Below are 19,574 nucleotides of genomic sequence, written 5' to 3' on the forward strand. Positions count from 1 at the left end.
TTTTGCTTTCTCTTTCTTGATCCTCCTTAGCAACCTTCATTGTAGTCATCAACAGTGGTCTGTACTACTGTATTAACAACGTGTCACAGGTTCAATGAATCAGAATCGAGTATTCAACTAAGCCGTGTAATAAAAGTTGTGAGTAGCCTTAATGGCCTACACAGTTGTTATGCTATACCACATTGTCCTTCACTGGATGTATAATGAGCTGCACTTAACTACATTTTAGCATTTAAAATACTTAGCCATTCTTTTAAGGTTATTTTGGTAGAGTAACTCAAAAATAGGCTAATATAAAAGTAGTGTTAGTCATTACATTTCAGAGACAGTAATATTGTAATGTAACGTAGCCTATTACTTAAAAAAGACATTAGTAAGTAATGTACTGTCTTACATTTTGGAAGTAACTTGCCTAACACTGCAGATGATCCAGTCATCTCGATGTTGCTTTCGGGCTGTGAACAAACAACTTGTGTTTTACTTTTAGGCTATCAAAGCTACTATACATCACATTAAGAATGATAATTGAAGGATTATTTGAATTATTTGAAGTATTAAAGTAACGTGGTATGGCAGGAAAGTTCAATCTGGTATATTCCTTTTAATGTCACCTTATATATATTCATGTGTGTTAAATTAGAAAGGGACAAAGTATCTTTTCCCTCCCCCAATATATTGAGGTGAAGTCCTTGTGTTTAGAGAGAGATGGGAGCAGGGGACACCCTTATTTGGGAATAGGGCCAAGACGCTGGAATGTTTCCCTCGTAAAAGAAGGGTGTGCGGTACACATGCTTGGAACAAATGTGTGTGTGTTTTCATTGCAGTAAATATATGTGCTACATGATTACTGGTCAACTATACCTCTGTTCTTATTCTTTCATGTGTGGGTACTAAATGGCTACAAACATTGTGGAGAAATTAGCTTAAACATCTTTTATTACTCTATATGAAATGGAAGCAGTTTTTTATGACAGGGACGAGAGAGTTGGGGGAGGGGACACATTCCGAAGAGTTTCAGCAGGTCAATTATCAGGGGAATCGACTTGTTCTCAATAGATGTGTGTGGTTAGTTACTTTGTATTAATAATAGCAGTATGTGTAAAGGAAGCTGGAAATATGCAATGTGAAACCTTTTATTTGAAATAAAGATTCTGCAGGGAATATTCTTAAAGAACAATAGCTCAAGTGTCTGAAAGAGCTGCAGGCTAAATGAGTGTGCGGTACTTTTTACTGCTTGAGAGCATAGGTAATGTGTTCCTCGTTATTATTGATATGAAAGTAATTAACATGTATTACGTATATTTAGCCAACTATAACAACTATATCTTAAAACATACTTTTAACTTGTGTGTGGTAACCTGAAGGGGGGGGGAGATGGACTCAGGGACAAAGGGCCATAAAGGGGATGTGGGTGTGCTGGCTGCAAGATGTGAAATAAGATAAGGAAACGTGTTGTTGAGAGCAGGTTCGTACCAGACACCAAAAGGTGTCTGGTCTTCGTCAAACTGAAAGAGACTTTTTGTTTCCGGGTTTCTTCTGCTGTGTCGCACTGATTGGGTGCGACAGGCCATGTGTTGGTCTCTGCCAATAAGATGACCTCTGGGGGAAAGCACGTACACACCTCCTCCTGTGTTTTTAGTATGAAACACTGTGTTTTCCTTTGGTTCGCGCTCTTGTTTTTCACCGGCCGTTCCTGAGACCTGTCTCACACGGTGGTAGAACCTGAGCCCGGAGTACTCTGCAGAGTGCTTCGTGATTTCTTTGTATTTGTATTGTTATCTTGTATCATTAAAGCAGGATTATTGTTTCACTTGTATTCTGGTGTTTCTTAATCCCTTCCTTTTTTACGAATTTACCCAGCTTAGCCAAATCTCCAACATGTACAAATGTTTTATATGTATTCAACGTGTGCCCCGCTGGACTTACTTTTATGTGGTTGACTGTTACTGTGACATATCAGCATAGCCACGGAAGATAGTTTGTGTGTTTCATTCCCATGCATCAAGGTTATTTTCATGTATGTAATTGTTTTCCTGCACAGTGTAGAGTCTTGTTGTGATGAGAGGGATACAGGTATTTCATCAAAAAAACGTGCTCCCTGGAGAATAGCTACAGAATTGATATCACAATTTAATCGGAGCTGATCACAACTTGTCATGAGTGATCCAGTCATGTCGATGAGCGTTTGTGAATAAACAACTTGTGTTTTTACTTTTAGGCTGTCTGAAGGTATGGACAGCTATCAAAGCTAATATACATCACATTAACAAATGAACAAATGAAAGTCGGAAACAAATAATATAATTTAAATGATTTATTCAAGTTTGCAATATTTTGAACAGGCATCTACACAGTCACCTACTTTGTAATGTTCGATACCTCCCTGTAAGCGTCACGATATCGACCTCTCCCCCACAACCTCACATACGAGTACTGAATGTGCATCAAAGTGATCCTATGGAGGCAGATATAGCAAAAGATGAACGTAAACGACAAACGATGTTTCTTTCCTGGTAAGTCAACAATGGGTCCTCAATGTACACGCCCCGGATTCCTATGACGAAAATAATAGAATGTCGCCAGTTGTCATGACTCAACTTGTACTGTAACACCGGCAAGGTGCCGGTACTCACTAAAATGCCGGTACTCAGCCGCCGGCAATATACGTATATATTGTAAACGCAACGCAGCGCAAATGTGGGTCTGACTCTGCCTCACAGAGGGTGACTGGCTGTCTACATGACGTGGCCTGCCGACATTGCCACTTTCATACAGATCATACTAATGCCCTCGATTGGTCTCTGTGTGTCATTCAAGCTCGGGAGGGTGTGTGTTGTGTATGTGTGGCGCGAGCGAGCGAGAAAGCGCGCGCACCGGTTACGTGTATTGTTGTTAGCATCTGGTGCTAGCTAGCTGCGCTAACGGATATAAGGAGCTTTTTCAACAACAAGGTGGAGGGAGAGTCCTTTGCTGTCAGACTGAGAGGCTGATAACTACAGCTCTGGTGCGGTAAATTACTTTCTGAGTCTTTAGATAGTTAACTTAGTTTAAGTTATCTCAGTGGGTCTCAAACGGTTCGGTCACCATTTATGTAAACACATATTTCCATTTGAGGGGGTAGTGATTAGTAAAATATGCATGAATAATACAAACAAAATGTTAACTAGGTGAAAAAAGGTAAGATAAACTTGTTGAGAGCTAAAACTAGTCCTTGCTGTTGCCTCAAAGAGGAGCAGGGGGGAGAGGAGGGAGACAGGAGAGGCCGATTCAGGAGCCCAGACACACTCACAACTATAAATGAACCAAAAACAAATAAATAAACAAGTTTCAATGTTTTTTCATATTGGATATTGTATGTTATTGGTTATGGCCATGTACTTATGATTGTATGATTATTTAAATGTATACATTTTTGTTTCATATGGGTGTAGTCTCTTTATTTCCCGCTCAAAATGCACCAGATTGATGCATTTAAGTCCAACATTTAAAAAAAAATCTTACCGGGGGAGCATGCCCCCGGACCCCCCTATAGGATTTGAGGCCCGGCCCCACTGTTCCCAAATAGATTTGCAAGTTTTTTAAAATAGTAACCCATCTCCATATGTTTCTTTTTGGGTAGTAGATTTAAACTAGAGGGCTATCACTTTGTGCAGCAACGCTATTGACAAATAAATCCAGCAAAATGGCACAAAAAACTGGTAGTGGCCTCAGGGACGAGGAGTCATTTAACCAGCCAGTAGGAGTCAAGCTTTACTTTCTTTTATATCCATAAAGAAAAAGTAAATCTGTTTACAGTTGTTTCATTATGGATGTTGAGAGGTATCCATATATCTCTTCATTTTGCTCTCAAATTGCACCAGATTGATGCATCTAACTTCAATATTTAAAAAAAAATGTTCCTGGGGGAGCATGCCCCCGGACCCCCCTAGACTAGAGGGTGTCAGGTCCACTCCCCACTTATAAAAATAGCACTTTACCACTGCACCCCCTCTAATCTCAGATGCACCCTGAGTCATTTTGTTTAAGTACAGTGAGCCTTTCTAAAATATACAGTAAAGAGACAAACCCACCCGCATTATAGGATATACTATGACTTTGTGCGAAATACTTGTTGCTGATTTAGAGTACTGGCACCTTTTTTATTCCAATTCAAGCACTGACCAGAACACAACAATAGTTGCCTCCTAACTAACAGCAGGCAGGCTATTATAACTAGATACGTTCCTAACTTCTTAGTGAAAACTAGCTTCGTAAACAGCTATCGTCTTCCGGCCGACCCTCCTGACTACATCCTGAACCAATGAGAGGACAAATAGATGACGTTCATCCAATCATAAGCCGCTGCTCTCTCCCTGCAGCAGGATCCATTATCGAGTATACGATCAGGTAGATCTTCATCTAGAATGGACATAATAAATGAAATATATCTAATTTTATATAAAATACAAATCAAAGGCATAGCAACTCGTTTCATCTGGGTTCCTGCTCATGTTGGTGTGGAGGGTAATGAACAGGTGGATATTCTGGCCAAACAAACCCTCAGAAGTATGAACATAGACATAGAAGTTCCACTCAGTAAAGCGGAGGTTAAAACATTCATACAGAAATATGCACAAACAACATGGCAAGATCATTGGGACCTTAGTGATACAGGAAGACATCTTAATACAATTCAAAGGTATGTGGGGTATTGAAGGAAGGTGGGGTTTAAAAGAAGGGAGGAAAATGTCATTTCTCGGATAAGAATAGGTCATACAGGTCTCAATCATACATTAAGTATGATAATATGAAAGCATCCAACCGGAAAGTGTATACAGTGTAGCCAGCCAGAAACTGTTGAGCATGTTTTACAGCTTTGCAGGAAATATATTACTCAGAGAAATGTGTTTTTCCAGACACTGAAGAAAGCACAATTCCATGACTTGTCGCTATCAGGACTGTTAGGGAAAACATCAGGCATTTGTGAGATTATTAAGTTTCTAAGAGAAATTGATACATTTTAAATTATCTAGAGTTTTGGTTCTTTGTTTTGTTTCGTTTGTTTATGGTTTTCTGCTTAGTCTCTTGTCCACACTCCAGTCCAGTTGGTGGCGGTAATGCACCTACAAGTGGGTTTGCCAACCGCCAATAAACATGAAAGAAGAAGAAGAAGATGCAGCAGGATCCTCCCACCAATGTTGTATCTCCATTTTGGCGGCTGTGTGGAAAACATGGCGGAATATTTGAAAGGTAACTCATAAGACTACATATGATTTGATATTCCGTTATTCCGCTTATTTATTGTATTTATTTAGTGAAGTCGAGCGTTAGACTTTTAAAATAGCTTAAATATACACTATGTTTGTTGTCATGGAGTTTGTGGGCGCGTGGGTGGTACTTTATGGTGACTAGGAAGTCATTTGTCCGGAGTAACGTAACTGGCAGCCTCTTTTGTGACAACATTCTGCTTGTGAATTTGAAATAATTTTGACTGTATCAGCAATAGGAATATATTTTATTTTGTAGAAAGCATTACTTATTATGTTAGCGGAGCGCTCTGTTTTTAGGGGCAGGCTGCAGGATAAGCGGAGGAACCGTTGTATTGTTAGATACGTTTCACGCGCCATGCAGCGCCACGGCAATGTTTAAATGGAACTTTATGTGTTTTTGACTCATTTGATGTTACTCTGGGGTAAGTATTCGACTATCAGAATCCCAAACAATGTTGCGGTCTCGCTTTTGAATATCTCATTATCTCCTCTACGGCTGTGTTTGGCGGTAAAATTGATCGTTCGATTTCATTGAGATATGTTGACTAACGTTTGCATGAATAACTTAGTAGTCTTGTAATATTGATTTGCAGATCCCTCGCATAGCAGATCCAGTTCTAATGGATTTACTTTAAGTGGGTTTGGTGTAGCTTCCTTGCCTTAACACTGAGTTAAAGTGCGTGTGTGTATCAGGTTGCAGTGTGTCCTGCAAGATGTCCTGGGAGGACCTGCAGGCTCTGTGCCGCGGAGAGAAGCTCTACTGCAAACAGCTAGGGGTGAACCGAGGCAGCACCAATGTCTATGATGTGGAATTCATCTGCGACTACAAGAAGACTAAGGTAAACCACGAGTACTATAACCATTGGTGTGAACATGTACTCAAGTACTGTATTTAAGTAAAATGTTGAGGTACTTTCAACACCAAAATCACAACATATCATATATATATTATTGTGAAATGGACCAATCAGCAGAATGAGTATAGGAACATATGATGCTAATACTTTTTTAATTTTACTTAAGTAACTTTTTGAATGCAGTACCTTTACTCGTAACTAAGGATGGGTATCGTTAGGATTTTATCGATACCGGTACTTCTTATCGGTATCGGTAGCTTATCTTATCAATACTTTTCAATAATTTGGTGCTCAAAAGTATAGACATGAATACAATATGTAGGGCTGTGCAATTAATCGTATTATAATCGCGATTATGGCTTGCGACGATTATGAAAACAGCATAATTGACAAAATATTATTATTTTGCTGGGTGCGCTTTCGCCCCTCCCTAAAAGCCCACTCGGCCACGTGGGAGTGACATGTGTTGTGAGTGTTCAGCGTGAGCGAAGATGTCGGAACAAGAGCAGCAACTTGTTAAAAAGAAGGGTCGCGGGGAGATTCCCAGTCGATCGCGAGATGTGTATAAATAGAACAACAATATTCTGTTTTATCGTTAATGTCGTAGAACATAATCTTCCTGTGCCAGAATAATGCACTTGAACGCATCAAAGCTTTGTGATTGGCCGGAGTCACCCCATGTGTCGGGGCATGGCTGGTGGGCAATGGGCACTATTTCGCTGACGTTGTCCGTGTCAACAGGAGTGACAGTCCGCACACACACAAGACTGCAATTATGGCAGAAGCAAAAAAGCCCAAAATATATAATTTTCACTCCGAGTGGGAGAATGATAATTTTTTAATCTATTCCAATTAAAAGTCCATCTGTCTCATCTGCAATGCGAGTGTGGCATTTCAAAACAGTGCACAAACGCTACGAGACGGAATTCCCTCCTAATTCTGCCCTACACTCCCAAAAGGGGAGGGACCTGAGAGGACAGCTAGATGCACAGCAGTCCATTTTCACCAGGCCCAACAACAAGAGCAAGGCTGCTACCATAGCATCTTAGCGTGTCAGTCACGTTTTTGCGAAACACATGAAGTCTTTCAAAGACGGCAAAGTTGGGAAAGAAGCATTGGGCTGCCGACACGCTTTTGGAGGACAGTAAAAATAACAGTAGCATTTCAACAGGTTTTTGATATAATAAAAACTCAAGTTAGATACCGTTATTAATCAGCTGTACGTTTTAGTTTGTTTAAACTTATTCATTATAATTATTGTATAAGAATGCAAACATTAAGATCTTTTCTGTTTAAATTGATTATAGTCTATTATCAATTCAGGTTAAGAAACTAGTGTTGCTTGCATCCTATTTTTTAAAGGCATTTCTTTTTATACTCTAATAAAATGCAACAAAAAAAGGGTTTGATTCTATTAATTTTGTCTTTTTTATTGCACTTTGGCAGCAGATTCCTGTGTAGCTTCAGATCTGAGTTGTCTTATTAGTAAGCCTAATTTATACTTTTGTAGCAACACTATTTTTATATAATGCAGTTCATGACATTAAGGATTAACATTAAGGATTAGCTTAGATGGCCCTGTGGGCCATCTAAGCTAATTTACAGATGGCCCTGATCCCTATAGAGATTGCCCTGAAAAATGCACGCGGACGAAATACTTACATTGTTGGTCAAGACACTTTCCATCTGATGAAGGCAAATGCCTTCCCAGATGTAAAAAAGTAGAAAACATTACATTCAGTTGTAACTGCCAAAACAAACATTATTTACACTATTATGGCCCCTGTTAAAAATGTTTGTTATGTTATCAACTGTAAGTTGGTCGAACGAATGCCTCATCCGGAAGCTGACCGAGCAGACCCCAGCAGCAGTCGTGAGGAGCCGAGCGCATCCGCGAAGCACACAAAATGGTGACGTCAGAGTTCCCGTTAGCCGGCAAATCTAAATCTCTTCCGTCAAAATGTCCGGTCAAAAATAATTTCCCTTTAGCGCAATACCGCTTCAGTTGCGCCACTTATGTGACAGACAAGAAGAGTATGTGACAGACAAGAATAGTCAATTCTAATGTCTAACACTTAATGTGGAGAAAGAGATGTCCTGTATGGGTTGATTGTGCGTTGATCTGTTGGTAACGCCTCGGGGTTCCGGTGGGCATGTAAACAAATGCATAATGCTGCGCTATACTTTGTGGCCTCACCCAGTTGCATAGCGACACTTATTGTTTAGGTGTCTTTTAATAAGCAGGTAGTCATATCATTAGCTAGAACTAGCTGGATCTGATCGATATGGACATAAACGCGAGTGAAGTCTAATCTGACGGGAGAGAGAGAGATCAGCTGCTGCTGACGAGTCGACACGCAGCTCTGCATGATCACATGCAGCGGTGAGCGGAACAAACACACACTTCAGGTTAGAATATCACACGTAGCTATTTTAATTACCTCTCAAACTACCTAAACTAGTTATAGATATGTTTAGTTTTACTGTTGGGTCACTCATTACTGATCCGCGAGCAGCCTGATTCTGGCATAATAGATTGCCCGATCGGGCAACCAGCAGGTGAGGCTTCATTGCCCGAGCTAAATACTTAATGTCCTTAATGTCGAGCCCTGATAATGGCAAAGAAAGGGTTCAGTGTATTTTCTTTTTTTCCTGTGTCATATGTGGCAGCACTGCCACAAGTTCATCTTCAGAGAGGGTCTTCAGTACAGGTTGCAATATTGTCACCTGCCTGCGCTCATCTCTGAAACCAGACCATGTAAACAGGCTGGTGTTTCTTGCAAAAAATCTTTAAGAGATGACATGAGCAGCCCTACCAACATTTGCCATGGTGGCCAAAACATTTTTATTTGGTCTTAAATTGTAGTTCAACATTTATTTCCTGTTACTTCTGGACCATGACGGTTGGCCAGCCTTCAACGTTTAACTGAGTTGAATATGTTGAATATGTTTTACCAAAATGTTGGCTATTTGTTAAGGAGTTTTCAGGTTGTGACAGTGCACTGCATCTTTTTGATTTAATTTATTTTGGTCTAAGTTATTTTTATTTATCATATTAATATATGTTTAGTATGGTTTTGGAAGTGCGCTCCAACATATTTGTTGATCTTGTTTATTGGTAAAATATTATTTGTTTTAAAGTTCAATAAATGGTCAATGAATAATTGTCAAAATAATCGTGATATCAATTATTGACCCAAATAATCGTGATTATGATTTTTGCCATAATCGCACAGCCCTAACAAGATGTGAAGATTAAACAGTCATTTTATTGTAATTTTCTTGCAGAAATAACTGTATAACTTATACATTAGCTTCTCAGAAGCAGACAAAGATAAATAAATAACTTAAAGGGGCCTGGCTCGCCCTATCATGCTTGTTGGGGTTTTCCCTCAGACAGAGGATGAAAAGAGGCATCTTTTTAAAAACATTTTTTGACATTTGTAAATCAGTTACATCTTCATCCAGACATTTCAAACTGACATCCTAGCTCGACAAGAAATCCTTAAAACATGACATCATGCAAAACTGTGATATGAAGAAATTGGTAAAAAGGCTAAGATGGCAAAAAGATAAAGGCGAGTAGGTATATTATTCTGGATTGTACTTTTAAATCATCACAAAATAAATGATGTGCTGAACTGAAACACGTCAAAATGTTTCTGAAGGTTTAAACATAGAACAAAGTATTTGAGCTTAAAATATGTCAACTCCTAGTAAATGACCAACAATTGCTGAACCATACATTGAAACGTTGACCTTTAACAACATTTAAATGCAGTTTTCCATTTCACAATGACATCTGTAAGTTTAACTGGTTTATAAAGCATTCAATGAAAGGCCAAATTATTATAGGTGTAGGAGCTCACATTAATACACTGTCAGTGTTAATAAACCAAAAAAAGACGAGGCGATGTGCCTGCAAGACTCCACTCAGGTAAACAAAACATATTACCTGTGTGCAGCAGCTAACCTGCCTGCGAGCCTTCACTCAGGTCACATTTACACACGGCGCGGCTGAAGCCCGCTAGCACTATTAGCACTAGCAGTATCGCTAGCAGCCACATTGTTTAGGCTGTCAAATACGCTGCACCGTTTTAGATTCAATGAGTGTCTCGTTTGCAAATGCTTCATTAAGTTGCTTGTGCTACCCCCTTTACAAGCAACTAATTGAGTACATAGATTGCACCTTGGACTATCGCCACTCAATTTTTTAAAGTGCACCCAGGCCTTCGATCGCTTCGCTCTGTCCCCCATGCCTGCGGGAGTCTCACAACAATAATAAGAGCGCTGTTGAGAGAGATGACGAGTTGCATTTATTTTACAGTGGCCATTCAGAGGGGTCTCAAACAAGATACATCACTCGAAATGAGGGTTCCCAACCAACCAGAATGGTTTAAAGTTAAACTAAGGAAGTAGACGTAACTGATATACCGATAGCAGCACCGTTTGTCCAGCGGCTTAACGGTACCGATACCGTCCAATCAGGTACCGGTATTGACTTAGTACCGGTTCTTGATACCCATCCCTACTCGTAACAGAGTATTCATACACTCTTGTACTTCTACTTCTACTTAAGAACAAGATCCAAGTACTTCTTTCACCTCTGATCATAACACACAGCTTTCTTATATTAACAGCTCTATCTCATCAACGTCAGGGGTTCTCCACACAAAGGGTCCTCGAGGAAAATGCAAAATAGTTAATTAAAATTTGTATTAAATTCACATCAGAACAAGGCCCTGTTTCAATAAGGGTCTGATCAAGTCTCACTTCCTCCCTGCTGAAACCCATTTCCATCCTCTAAAATGCGTGTACAGTGATGCCATTTATGAAATAACATAAATGTTGCAGCTGGTTATTCCAGGTTACCTTGTTATTACCAGTTATCTACCAGTGTATAATGCAGAAACATAGAACGTAACAGAAACATTCAATATTGGCTGCAAATAATTTGACTCATTGGAACTATATATTAAACACGAAGCCTGGCTATGGGCTTAGATATGTCTCATAATTATTTGTGTGAACATACAAATTATTTGTGTGTAAATATGTGATTTGTAAATGTAAAACACCATCCACAAATGCATTTAAAAGATTTGCAAACTCACAAATAAATGTGCAAATGTAAAACGGATCTGCAAATGCGCAAAATATTTTTACAAATAAAAAAAAGAACTTTGAATATCTCTTTAACGTTTACAACTTTCGATCAGGCATTTGTGAATCCATTTTGTATTTGTCGACCAAAAATGTGCTTGTCGATCTCGCATTTCTGCTTGTGGATCTCAAATCTCTGCTTGTGGATCGTCTTTTTACACACATGGAGTTTGGAGACAAACTTTTCGCCGGTGTCGGCTAAAATCTACTCGTGTTACTCAGTTATTTTCGGAAATCACGTGATGGCCTGCTGATGACGACATTTCCGCATGGTTTTCAAAGTAAGAGCATGATGGTTTGTTTAAAGGTGGGTAGGTAAGTTTGAGAAACCGGCTCGAGATACACTTTTTGTTATATTCCATGGAATGCTCTTAACAAGTGCTTTGACAAAAAATCCATAAAAAAATCTGTGGACAACGTAGTACTGTAAAAAGCACGACCAATCATCTGAGCCGGCCCGGCTAAAATACCTGGATGGCCTACCTGCTTGTCAGCCTTCCACCTGTGCACAAACTTATCTCGTGCCCTCATTGGTCATGTGCGCGTTCGTGTGTGTTGGAGGAGGGGCTCTGTAAGGAAGTGGCAGATTTTTTCCGGCTGTGTATTTTCAAATTCTAGCGCACTCGAGCTGGTTTCTCCAAAATTACCTACCCCACCTTGAACCTCTTAAGCCCTGAGCCTGTTTTTCAGGTTTCAGGCTCGAAAATGCTATGCCCAAAACAAATGACTAACTTAACTTCTAAAAGGGTTATATGAATAATTTACAGTGGGGCAAAAAAAGTATTTAGTCAGCCACCAATTGTGCAAGTTCTCTCACTTAAAAAGATGAGAGGCCTGTAATCTTCATCCTAGGTATACCTCAACTATGAGAGACAAAATAAGAAAAAAAAAATCCAGAAAATCACTGTCTGATTTTTAAAGAATTTATTTGCAAATTATGGTGGAAAATAAGTATTTGGTGACCTACAAACAAACAAGATTTCTGGCTCTCGCAGACCTGTAACTTCTTCTTTTAGAGCCTCCTCTGTCCTCCGCTTGTTAAAGGCCCAGTGAAGTGCATGTTTTTGCACCAAAATGAAATGGCAGTTTCATTCCTTACATATCATTGTGCCTGTTCATGGTCAAAATAATTTTTAATAATTCATAATTAATGAATTAATGAATTATTAATTTTGCCGTCTGAGCCTAACGGAAGTTGCAGACGATAGTGGCTGTCACGTCACAAGATGTACCCAGTTGCGATTGTAAACATGGCGGAGACTCTGGAAAGTGATACTAGTGTGAGAGAAATGATTGATTTGGACAGCTTGTCGGACAGGATAGATGAGGAAAGTGATCAATTTGGTGCACTTTGAGGGCAACATTAAGAGATTTATGGATACAGCTCTCAACACTCATATGAAACATATATTTCAATAATCAAAAAACATTGGAATGATTTCTTAACCTATTTTATACAACTAATATTACATAGATGGAAATATTTGTTTACATAGATGACCAAACCCACTGAGATAACTTAGGCTACAGTTTACCTCCCTGAGCTGACGTTATCTCTCTCAGTCCCACAGGAGAGCACTCTCCCTCTCCTTATTGTTGAAACAGCTAATCTCCGTTAGCTCCGAGCTAGCACCAGATGCTAACAACAACCCTGTAACTCTGTCAGTCTCTCTTTCTCTCTCTCTCAAATCGACCACTGGCCTTTATTTATCATGATCAATCAAATAATCTACGAAACAATGACCCCAGCCAGGCTCACCTTCATCTTTTGGGAACAGAAACATCGCCACTTCGGCAGACTTGACATTACTACAGCCAGCGGCAATGCATCGTTTCCCCTGTGTTTTTCATCCCTCTTTCTTCACTGTCGCCTCCATTGTCAGGTTATCTCGATTGGAAATCACTTCCAGTCGACTCCGACACACTTTCCAGGAAAATACTAGCTCAAAAACGTTGAGAAATTCGACTTTGAAAAAGAGAAAAAACGAACGGTGGTGAATGTAAACAGTGCAGCGGCGTCCATCTCGTGACGTCACGCAGTAGATCGCAAGCCACGCCCACGAAGGCAAAGGTCGACTGCAGATTTCCCCGGAAAATTCAAAACTCGTCAAATTTGTTGCTATTCCAAAATTTTTTGATATGGGTTCCAATGGACAATTTTGGTCATTACTATACGTATTAGCATAACAGATCATGCACAGGTGCACACTTCACTGGGCCTTTAACTGTATTAATGGCACCTGTTTGAACTCGTTATCAGTATAAAAGACACCTGTCCAAAACCTCAAACAGTCACTCCAGAAACAAAATTGTAGACCTGCACCAGGCTGGGAAGACTGAATCTGCAATAGGTAAGCAGCTTGGTGTGAAGAAATCAACTGTGGGAGCAATTATTAGAAAATGGAAGACATACAAGACCACTGATAATCTCCCTCGATCTGGGGCTCCACGCAAGATCTCACCCCGTGGGGTCAAAATGATCACAAGAACAGTGAGCAAAAATCCCAGAACCACACAGGGGGACCTAGTCAATGACCTGCAGAGGTGAGACCAAAGTAACAAAGGCTACCATCAGTAACACACTACGCCGCCAGGGACTCAAATCCTGCAGTGCCAGACGTGTCCCCCTGCTTAAGCCAATATATGTCCAGGCCCGTCTGAAGTTTGCTAGAGAGCATTTAGATGATCCAGAAGAGGATTGGGAGAATGTCATATGGTCAGATGAAACCAAAATAGAACTTTTTGGTAAAATCTCAACTAGACGTGTTTGGAGGAGAAAGAATGCTGAGCTGCATCCAAAGAACACCATACCTACTGTGAAACATGGGGGTGGAAACATCATGCTTTGGGGCTGTTTTTCTGCAAAGGGACCAGGACGACTGATCCGTGTAAAGGAAAAAATGAATGGGGCCATGTATCGTGAGATTTTGAGTGACAACCTCCTTCCATCAGCAAGGGCATTGAAGATGAAACGTGGCTGGGTCTTTCAGCATGACAATGATCCCAAACACACCGCCCGGGCAACGAAGGAGTGGCTTCGTAAGAAGCATTTCAAGGTCCTGGAGTGGCCTAGCCAGTCTCCAGATCTCAACCCAATAGAAAATCTGTGGAAGGAGTTGAAAGTCCGTGTTGCCCAGCGACAGCCCCAAAACATCACTGCTCTAGAGGAGATCTGCATGGAGGAATGGGCCAAAATACCAGCAACAGTGTATGAAAACCTTGTGAAGACTTACAGAAAACGTTTGACCTCTGTCATTGCCAACAAAGGCTATATAACAAAGTATTTAGATGAACTTTTGTTATTGACCAAATACTTATTTTCCACCATAATTTGCAAATAAAGTCTTTAAAATTCAGACAATGTGATTTTTCTGGATTTTTTTTCCCTCATTTTGTCTCTCATAGTTGAGGTATACATAGGATGAAAATTACAGGCCTCTCATCTTTTTAAGTGGGAGAACTTGCACAATTGGTGGCTGACTAAATACTTTTTTGCCCCACTGTATGTTATCAAAGCAAGGTTACATCTGTGAGTTGGATGTAGAAGTGTCAGAATCAATATAGATATTTCTCAGTCAGAGTAAATTCAGATGGAAAATAGTAAAAAAAAAAAAGGTATATTCTTACCTCCGCCTAAAAAAAACCCATTACTTATAGTGAAAACCGCCCTTGAATGATGGTATGGTAGACCAGGGGTCACCAACCTTTTTTAGGGTGAGGGCTACTTTAAAAAAATAAAACAAGTCGGGGGCTACTTTTATTCCTCTTTTTTTGTTTTTTGCAGTGTATATATTTATGCTTACCTTTTAACCTTTGTGTGCTGTTTGGGTCTGTGGGACCCGTTTTCAGTGTTAACTAAAAGAACATGTTTGCAATCTAATTATTTTAACCTGCTTTATTTGGGGGTGGACGGGCCTCAGCTCCTCTAGGAGGGTCCGGGAGCATGCTCCCCCGGGAAGATGTTTTTTAAAATGTTGAAGTGAAATGCTGGTGCACTCTGGTGTATCCATAAATTCTGGTGAATTTGTGGATACAGCCTTCAACACTCATATGAAAGGGAGCTGTATACTTTTCAATAATCCAATCATCTTTAGAATATGATCACAACCAATAACAAATCATTTAAACTGGTTTATTCTTATCTTATGTTACCTAGTTAGCATTCTTTCTTTCTATTTATGCATATTTTACTAATCACTCCCTTTTTAAACTGTTTTTTGTTTTTTTTACTGTCCTATAGTCAGTGATGCAAACACAGGTATGGTGAAAAAAGAGAGAACTATTCGAAGCAGAACAAAAACAGCGTAATATACAATCTGACAATGACAGATTTTTCTTTTTGGATATTTTACAAATAACTCCCCTTTCAAACTCTATTCTTGTTATTTTTAACAACTTTTTTTTGTTACTGTCATATAGTATTTTATACCTGTTAATAATTGAGTCTCTAATGTCTCATTAATAACTATAATGATCATATCAAGGTGTGCCTTAACCTCACTGAGCTGAGGTTATTTGAGCCTCTCAGGAGAGAGCTCTCTTCCACCTGGTTGTAGAAAAGCTCTTTAAATTCGTTAGCATAGCTAGCTAACCAGATGCTAATAACAACAGATCGCCACTGTGCTTACAATTAAAGACACAGCCTTGCAAACACTGCGGCATGTGTACGGCTCCTTATGTGTACTGCAATATTTGAAGAGCTGGAGCAGCGTTCCGATGCTCTCCGTTACACCTTCCAGACGAGACATAACCACGTGAAGACCTATGGTGAAGACACGTTACGCTCGTGTTGTGTTCAATGAACCTGTCCTTGGCCAGGAAAAACAGGCACTCGCTTGTTTAATTATTTTGCGATCTAGATTTCTTCTTCTTTTTTGAAGTGAGAAGTTGTCCGTCAGTCGGACGGACGGACCCCCCCCAAAACGAAAACTCTTCGGTTCTCCACGAATTACACAAGTCACCCAAATCAGCGTTAAAAAAGCGGGAGGCGCCGAAAAGCGACTAATTTGCATCACTGTATAGTACACATTGGAATGATTTCTTAATTTATCTATATTAAATAGATAAAGGTGTGCTCGCTCGCTCTCCCTCCCTCCCTAGCTCTCTCTCTCTCCCTTTGTCTCGCTCGCTCACAGAGGCTGTATGCTCCTCCGTGGCGATGACGGCTTGCGTTCAAAAATAATAATACACATATTTGTAAAGTGGGGGGACACAAACGGGATTTCGAAAAGAGCGGGGGACATGTCCCCCCTGTACCCAGTGGAAATTATGCCGTGTGTGTGCGTCAAGTGCAATACATATATAGGCAACTTGCAACACACAGAGTAAATCTCTGCCCCTCATGTGCTGTGTAGGCTGGCACGACTAGGGTGTTCAATGGGGCTGATGTGTTATGTAGATTCTGCCAGAAGGAAAATCAGCAGGGAGGTGCCACATTGCTTTTCTTCCCGACTGCAACTCTGGACCCGCAAATCAAGCAAGAACGTGATTGGTCGATATTCATCGTGGGGGTGGCGGGAGGAGGGGTGTTAGATAGATATAGAGTTATATTAAGTAGATAGAGTTCGCTATGATTTAGGTTTCGTTTACGCATAGGGTAGATTCTTTTAATTACATTTCCTTTTTTGTTTTGTGTATTTTATACATGGACTTGCTTGGCGAGCTATTTTTGGAACATGCCCCGCGGGCGACTCACGTTGCCCCTGCGGGCGACTAAGTGCCCGCGGGCACCGTGTTGGCTACCCCCGTGGTAGGCTAAAAGCTTTAGGAATCCAAAGTATAACATATAAGTACCTTTTATCAAGATCGAGGCAAAACAAGTTAAATTTGACCTTTTTAGAGAGGTTTAGCAAAAATAAGTCGACTTTTGGGAACATTTTGGCACATTTGGATACCATCAGTGCCATTTGAGCTTTTTCAGGTACATTACTGTAAAAATAATTTTATTATCACTATATAGACCCTCCAGAGAAACGCGATCCTGCAATCGCAGAATTTACCGCATAATCAGCAAAATGGCGCAGATTTTTAAAAGGCCGCATATTTATCAACAGGCAATCCCCGCATTTTTCCACACAAAGTTGAAAAAAAAAAAGTTAACTCGTCTTGACGTGACTTCATCAGCTCGCGCATCACAGAATGTAAACAACACTGTATAGAGTGAACGTGTGGAGCTCACACGATAGAGAAAACACCAAGATGAAAAGATCTAATCCATCTCATTTACCAACGAGCATTTCTACTAAAGACCGGGCAAAAAGTGGGTGGTGCTGCAGGGACTTCACCCCTGATGTCTGCTCCCTGAAGGACTTCTGGGTGTGTGGCTTCGTCCTGCCGGGGTCACCCCTCATCTCCTTGTGGAGAAGGAAGCTGTTCAACACTGCAATGTCCAGAAAATGGTAAAAAAAAGTCTTGTACCATTTCATGGTTTTGTGGTGAACGCTGTAGTACCCAATCAAAGCATCGGACACATCCAGGCAGCCCATGCTTCTGTTGTAGTCCACCACAGCGTCAGGAACGGTAACAATCTTAGTCTGCCACACACCAGCCCGTTTCACTTTCCTCCTGACAGTCTGTCCACTGAATCAGAAGATGCAGAGGGAGGCTGAGTTAGTACTGGTGCAGACGTCCGGCGGCGTAGCTTGGATGTTGATGGCTCTGGGGCAACTGTATGCTGATCTGATGCACGTCGTAGCTCGGATGAGGCAGATGTTGATGGCTGTGATCCAGAAGCCATTTGATACTCGTCTTCATCACTGTGAAAACAAATGTGGAAAAAACTAAATCGATACGTCACTGGCTTATTCTTTCAAAAATGTAACTCAAATCAGAAATAATTCCTCCATTTAGCGTGTGTGAAATAACAGTATACACATATATATTAACGCGTTAATGCATTTTTTTTTTAACGCCACTAATTATTTTAACGCGATTAACGCATGTGTATTTTTTGTCCTCGGCCGCCCCGTATCAGTTTCAGAGCGCATCGAGTTTAAAATACCATCTGCAAGCTGATGCTGACAGCCCCGCTCCTGCCGTCCGCTTGCGGCAGACCACACTTCCACGCTCACCGGCAGGCACCGACTGGCCATCGGGAGGACCGGGAGGGTGTGTGTATGTGTGGAGCGAGAGAGAGACCTTACGTGTATTGTTGTTGTTTTTAGCATCTGGTGCTAGCTAGCTATGCTAACGGATATAAGGAGCTGTTTAAATGAAAACAGAGGATTGACATTTCGCAGACAACTGCGCAGAGCACTTGACTTTATGCAGGTAGCCAGACAGTGGGACATTGTGGGAAAAGTCAGCACACTCAGCACGGATAGTGCGCGCAACATGATTGCAGCGTCCAGGCAGCTCCCGTTCGAGCATATGCCTTAAGTTGCACATAGCTCCAACGATCCCACACACACACACACACACACACACACACACACACACACACACACACACACACACACACACACACACACACACACACACACACACACACACACACACACACTTTGTATTGTATGAGAGAGGTTCCAGATTGAATTGAGGCGAATATTTGTAATGTTCAGAGGTTGTTGTGTTTTAATATTCATGAGAATATTTGTCATTGTTCAAATGATAATAAACATTTGCATAAAGCATATTTGTCCACTCATATGTTGATAAGAGTATTAAAAACTTGAAAAATATTCCTCTAAGGTACATTTAGAACAGATAAAAAATGTGCGATTAATCGCAATTAACTATGGACAATTATGCGGTTAAATATTTTAATCGACTGACAGCCCTAATATATATATATATATATATATATATATATATATATATATATGACTGATATACAATACAGCAGTGACCACCAACTGGCGGCCACATCCGGCCCGCAGACATTCTCATCCGGCCCGCACGACGGGGGTGACTGTGGCGTTGGCGGAGTGGTTACCGCGTTTGCCCCCCACCCATTTTTTTTTTTTTATAATGTCTCGTGAGTAAGGTGCAGTACCGGACTCCAACAGAGAGGCAGCAGCTGCGGGACAGTAGACTGCGTACTGCGAAACCTTCCCTGCCTTGAAGAAGAAGTGATCCTTTGTTGTGTGAGTCTGCTTTGTGCACTCCACACCACAGCAGTGGCCTCACTGCGACTGAGTCCAACAGAGAGGCAGGAGCTGCGGGACAGTAGCCTAGAAGCAGGGTTGGGTTGTAACGGAATACATGTAACGGCGTTACGTAATCAGAATACAAAAATCAAGTAGGCTAACTGTATTCAGCTGGCGTTACATTTGAAAAACGAGTAATCTGATTACAGTTACTTTCG

At 40.7% G+C, this 19,574-nt stretch overlaps 1 protein-coding gene across 3 annotated transcripts in view; it reads left to right on the forward strand.

Annotated features, from left to right (window-relative positions):
• Positions 1-5,080: 5,080 nt before the first annotated feature.
• Positions 5,081-19,574, forward strand: part of LOC307035971 (histone-lysine N-methyltransferase SUV39H1-like) — a 48,997-nt gene continuing 34,503 nt past the window's right edge. For 2 of the 3 annotated variants that reach the window (XM_079675880.1, XM_079675881.1), the window contains exons 1-2: positions 5,081-5,229; positions 5,943-6,088. In XM_079675880.1, coding sequence (XP_079532006.1) covers positions 5,097-5,229; positions 5,943-6,088 — 279 coding nt within the window. In that variant the 5' untranslated portion in view covers positions 5,081-5,096. Of the gene's footprint in view, positions 5,230-5,353; positions 5,672-5,942; positions 6,089-19,574 lie in introns of those variants that run through there. The other variant, XM_079675882.1, reaches the window with a different exon arrangement.

Source organism: Notothenia rossii (genome assembly GCF_949606895.1).
Source record: "Notothenia rossii genome assembly, chromosome: 4".
Taxonomy (NCBI): Eukaryota; Metazoa; Chordata; class Actinopteri; order Perciformes; family Nototheniidae; genus Notothenia; species Notothenia rossii.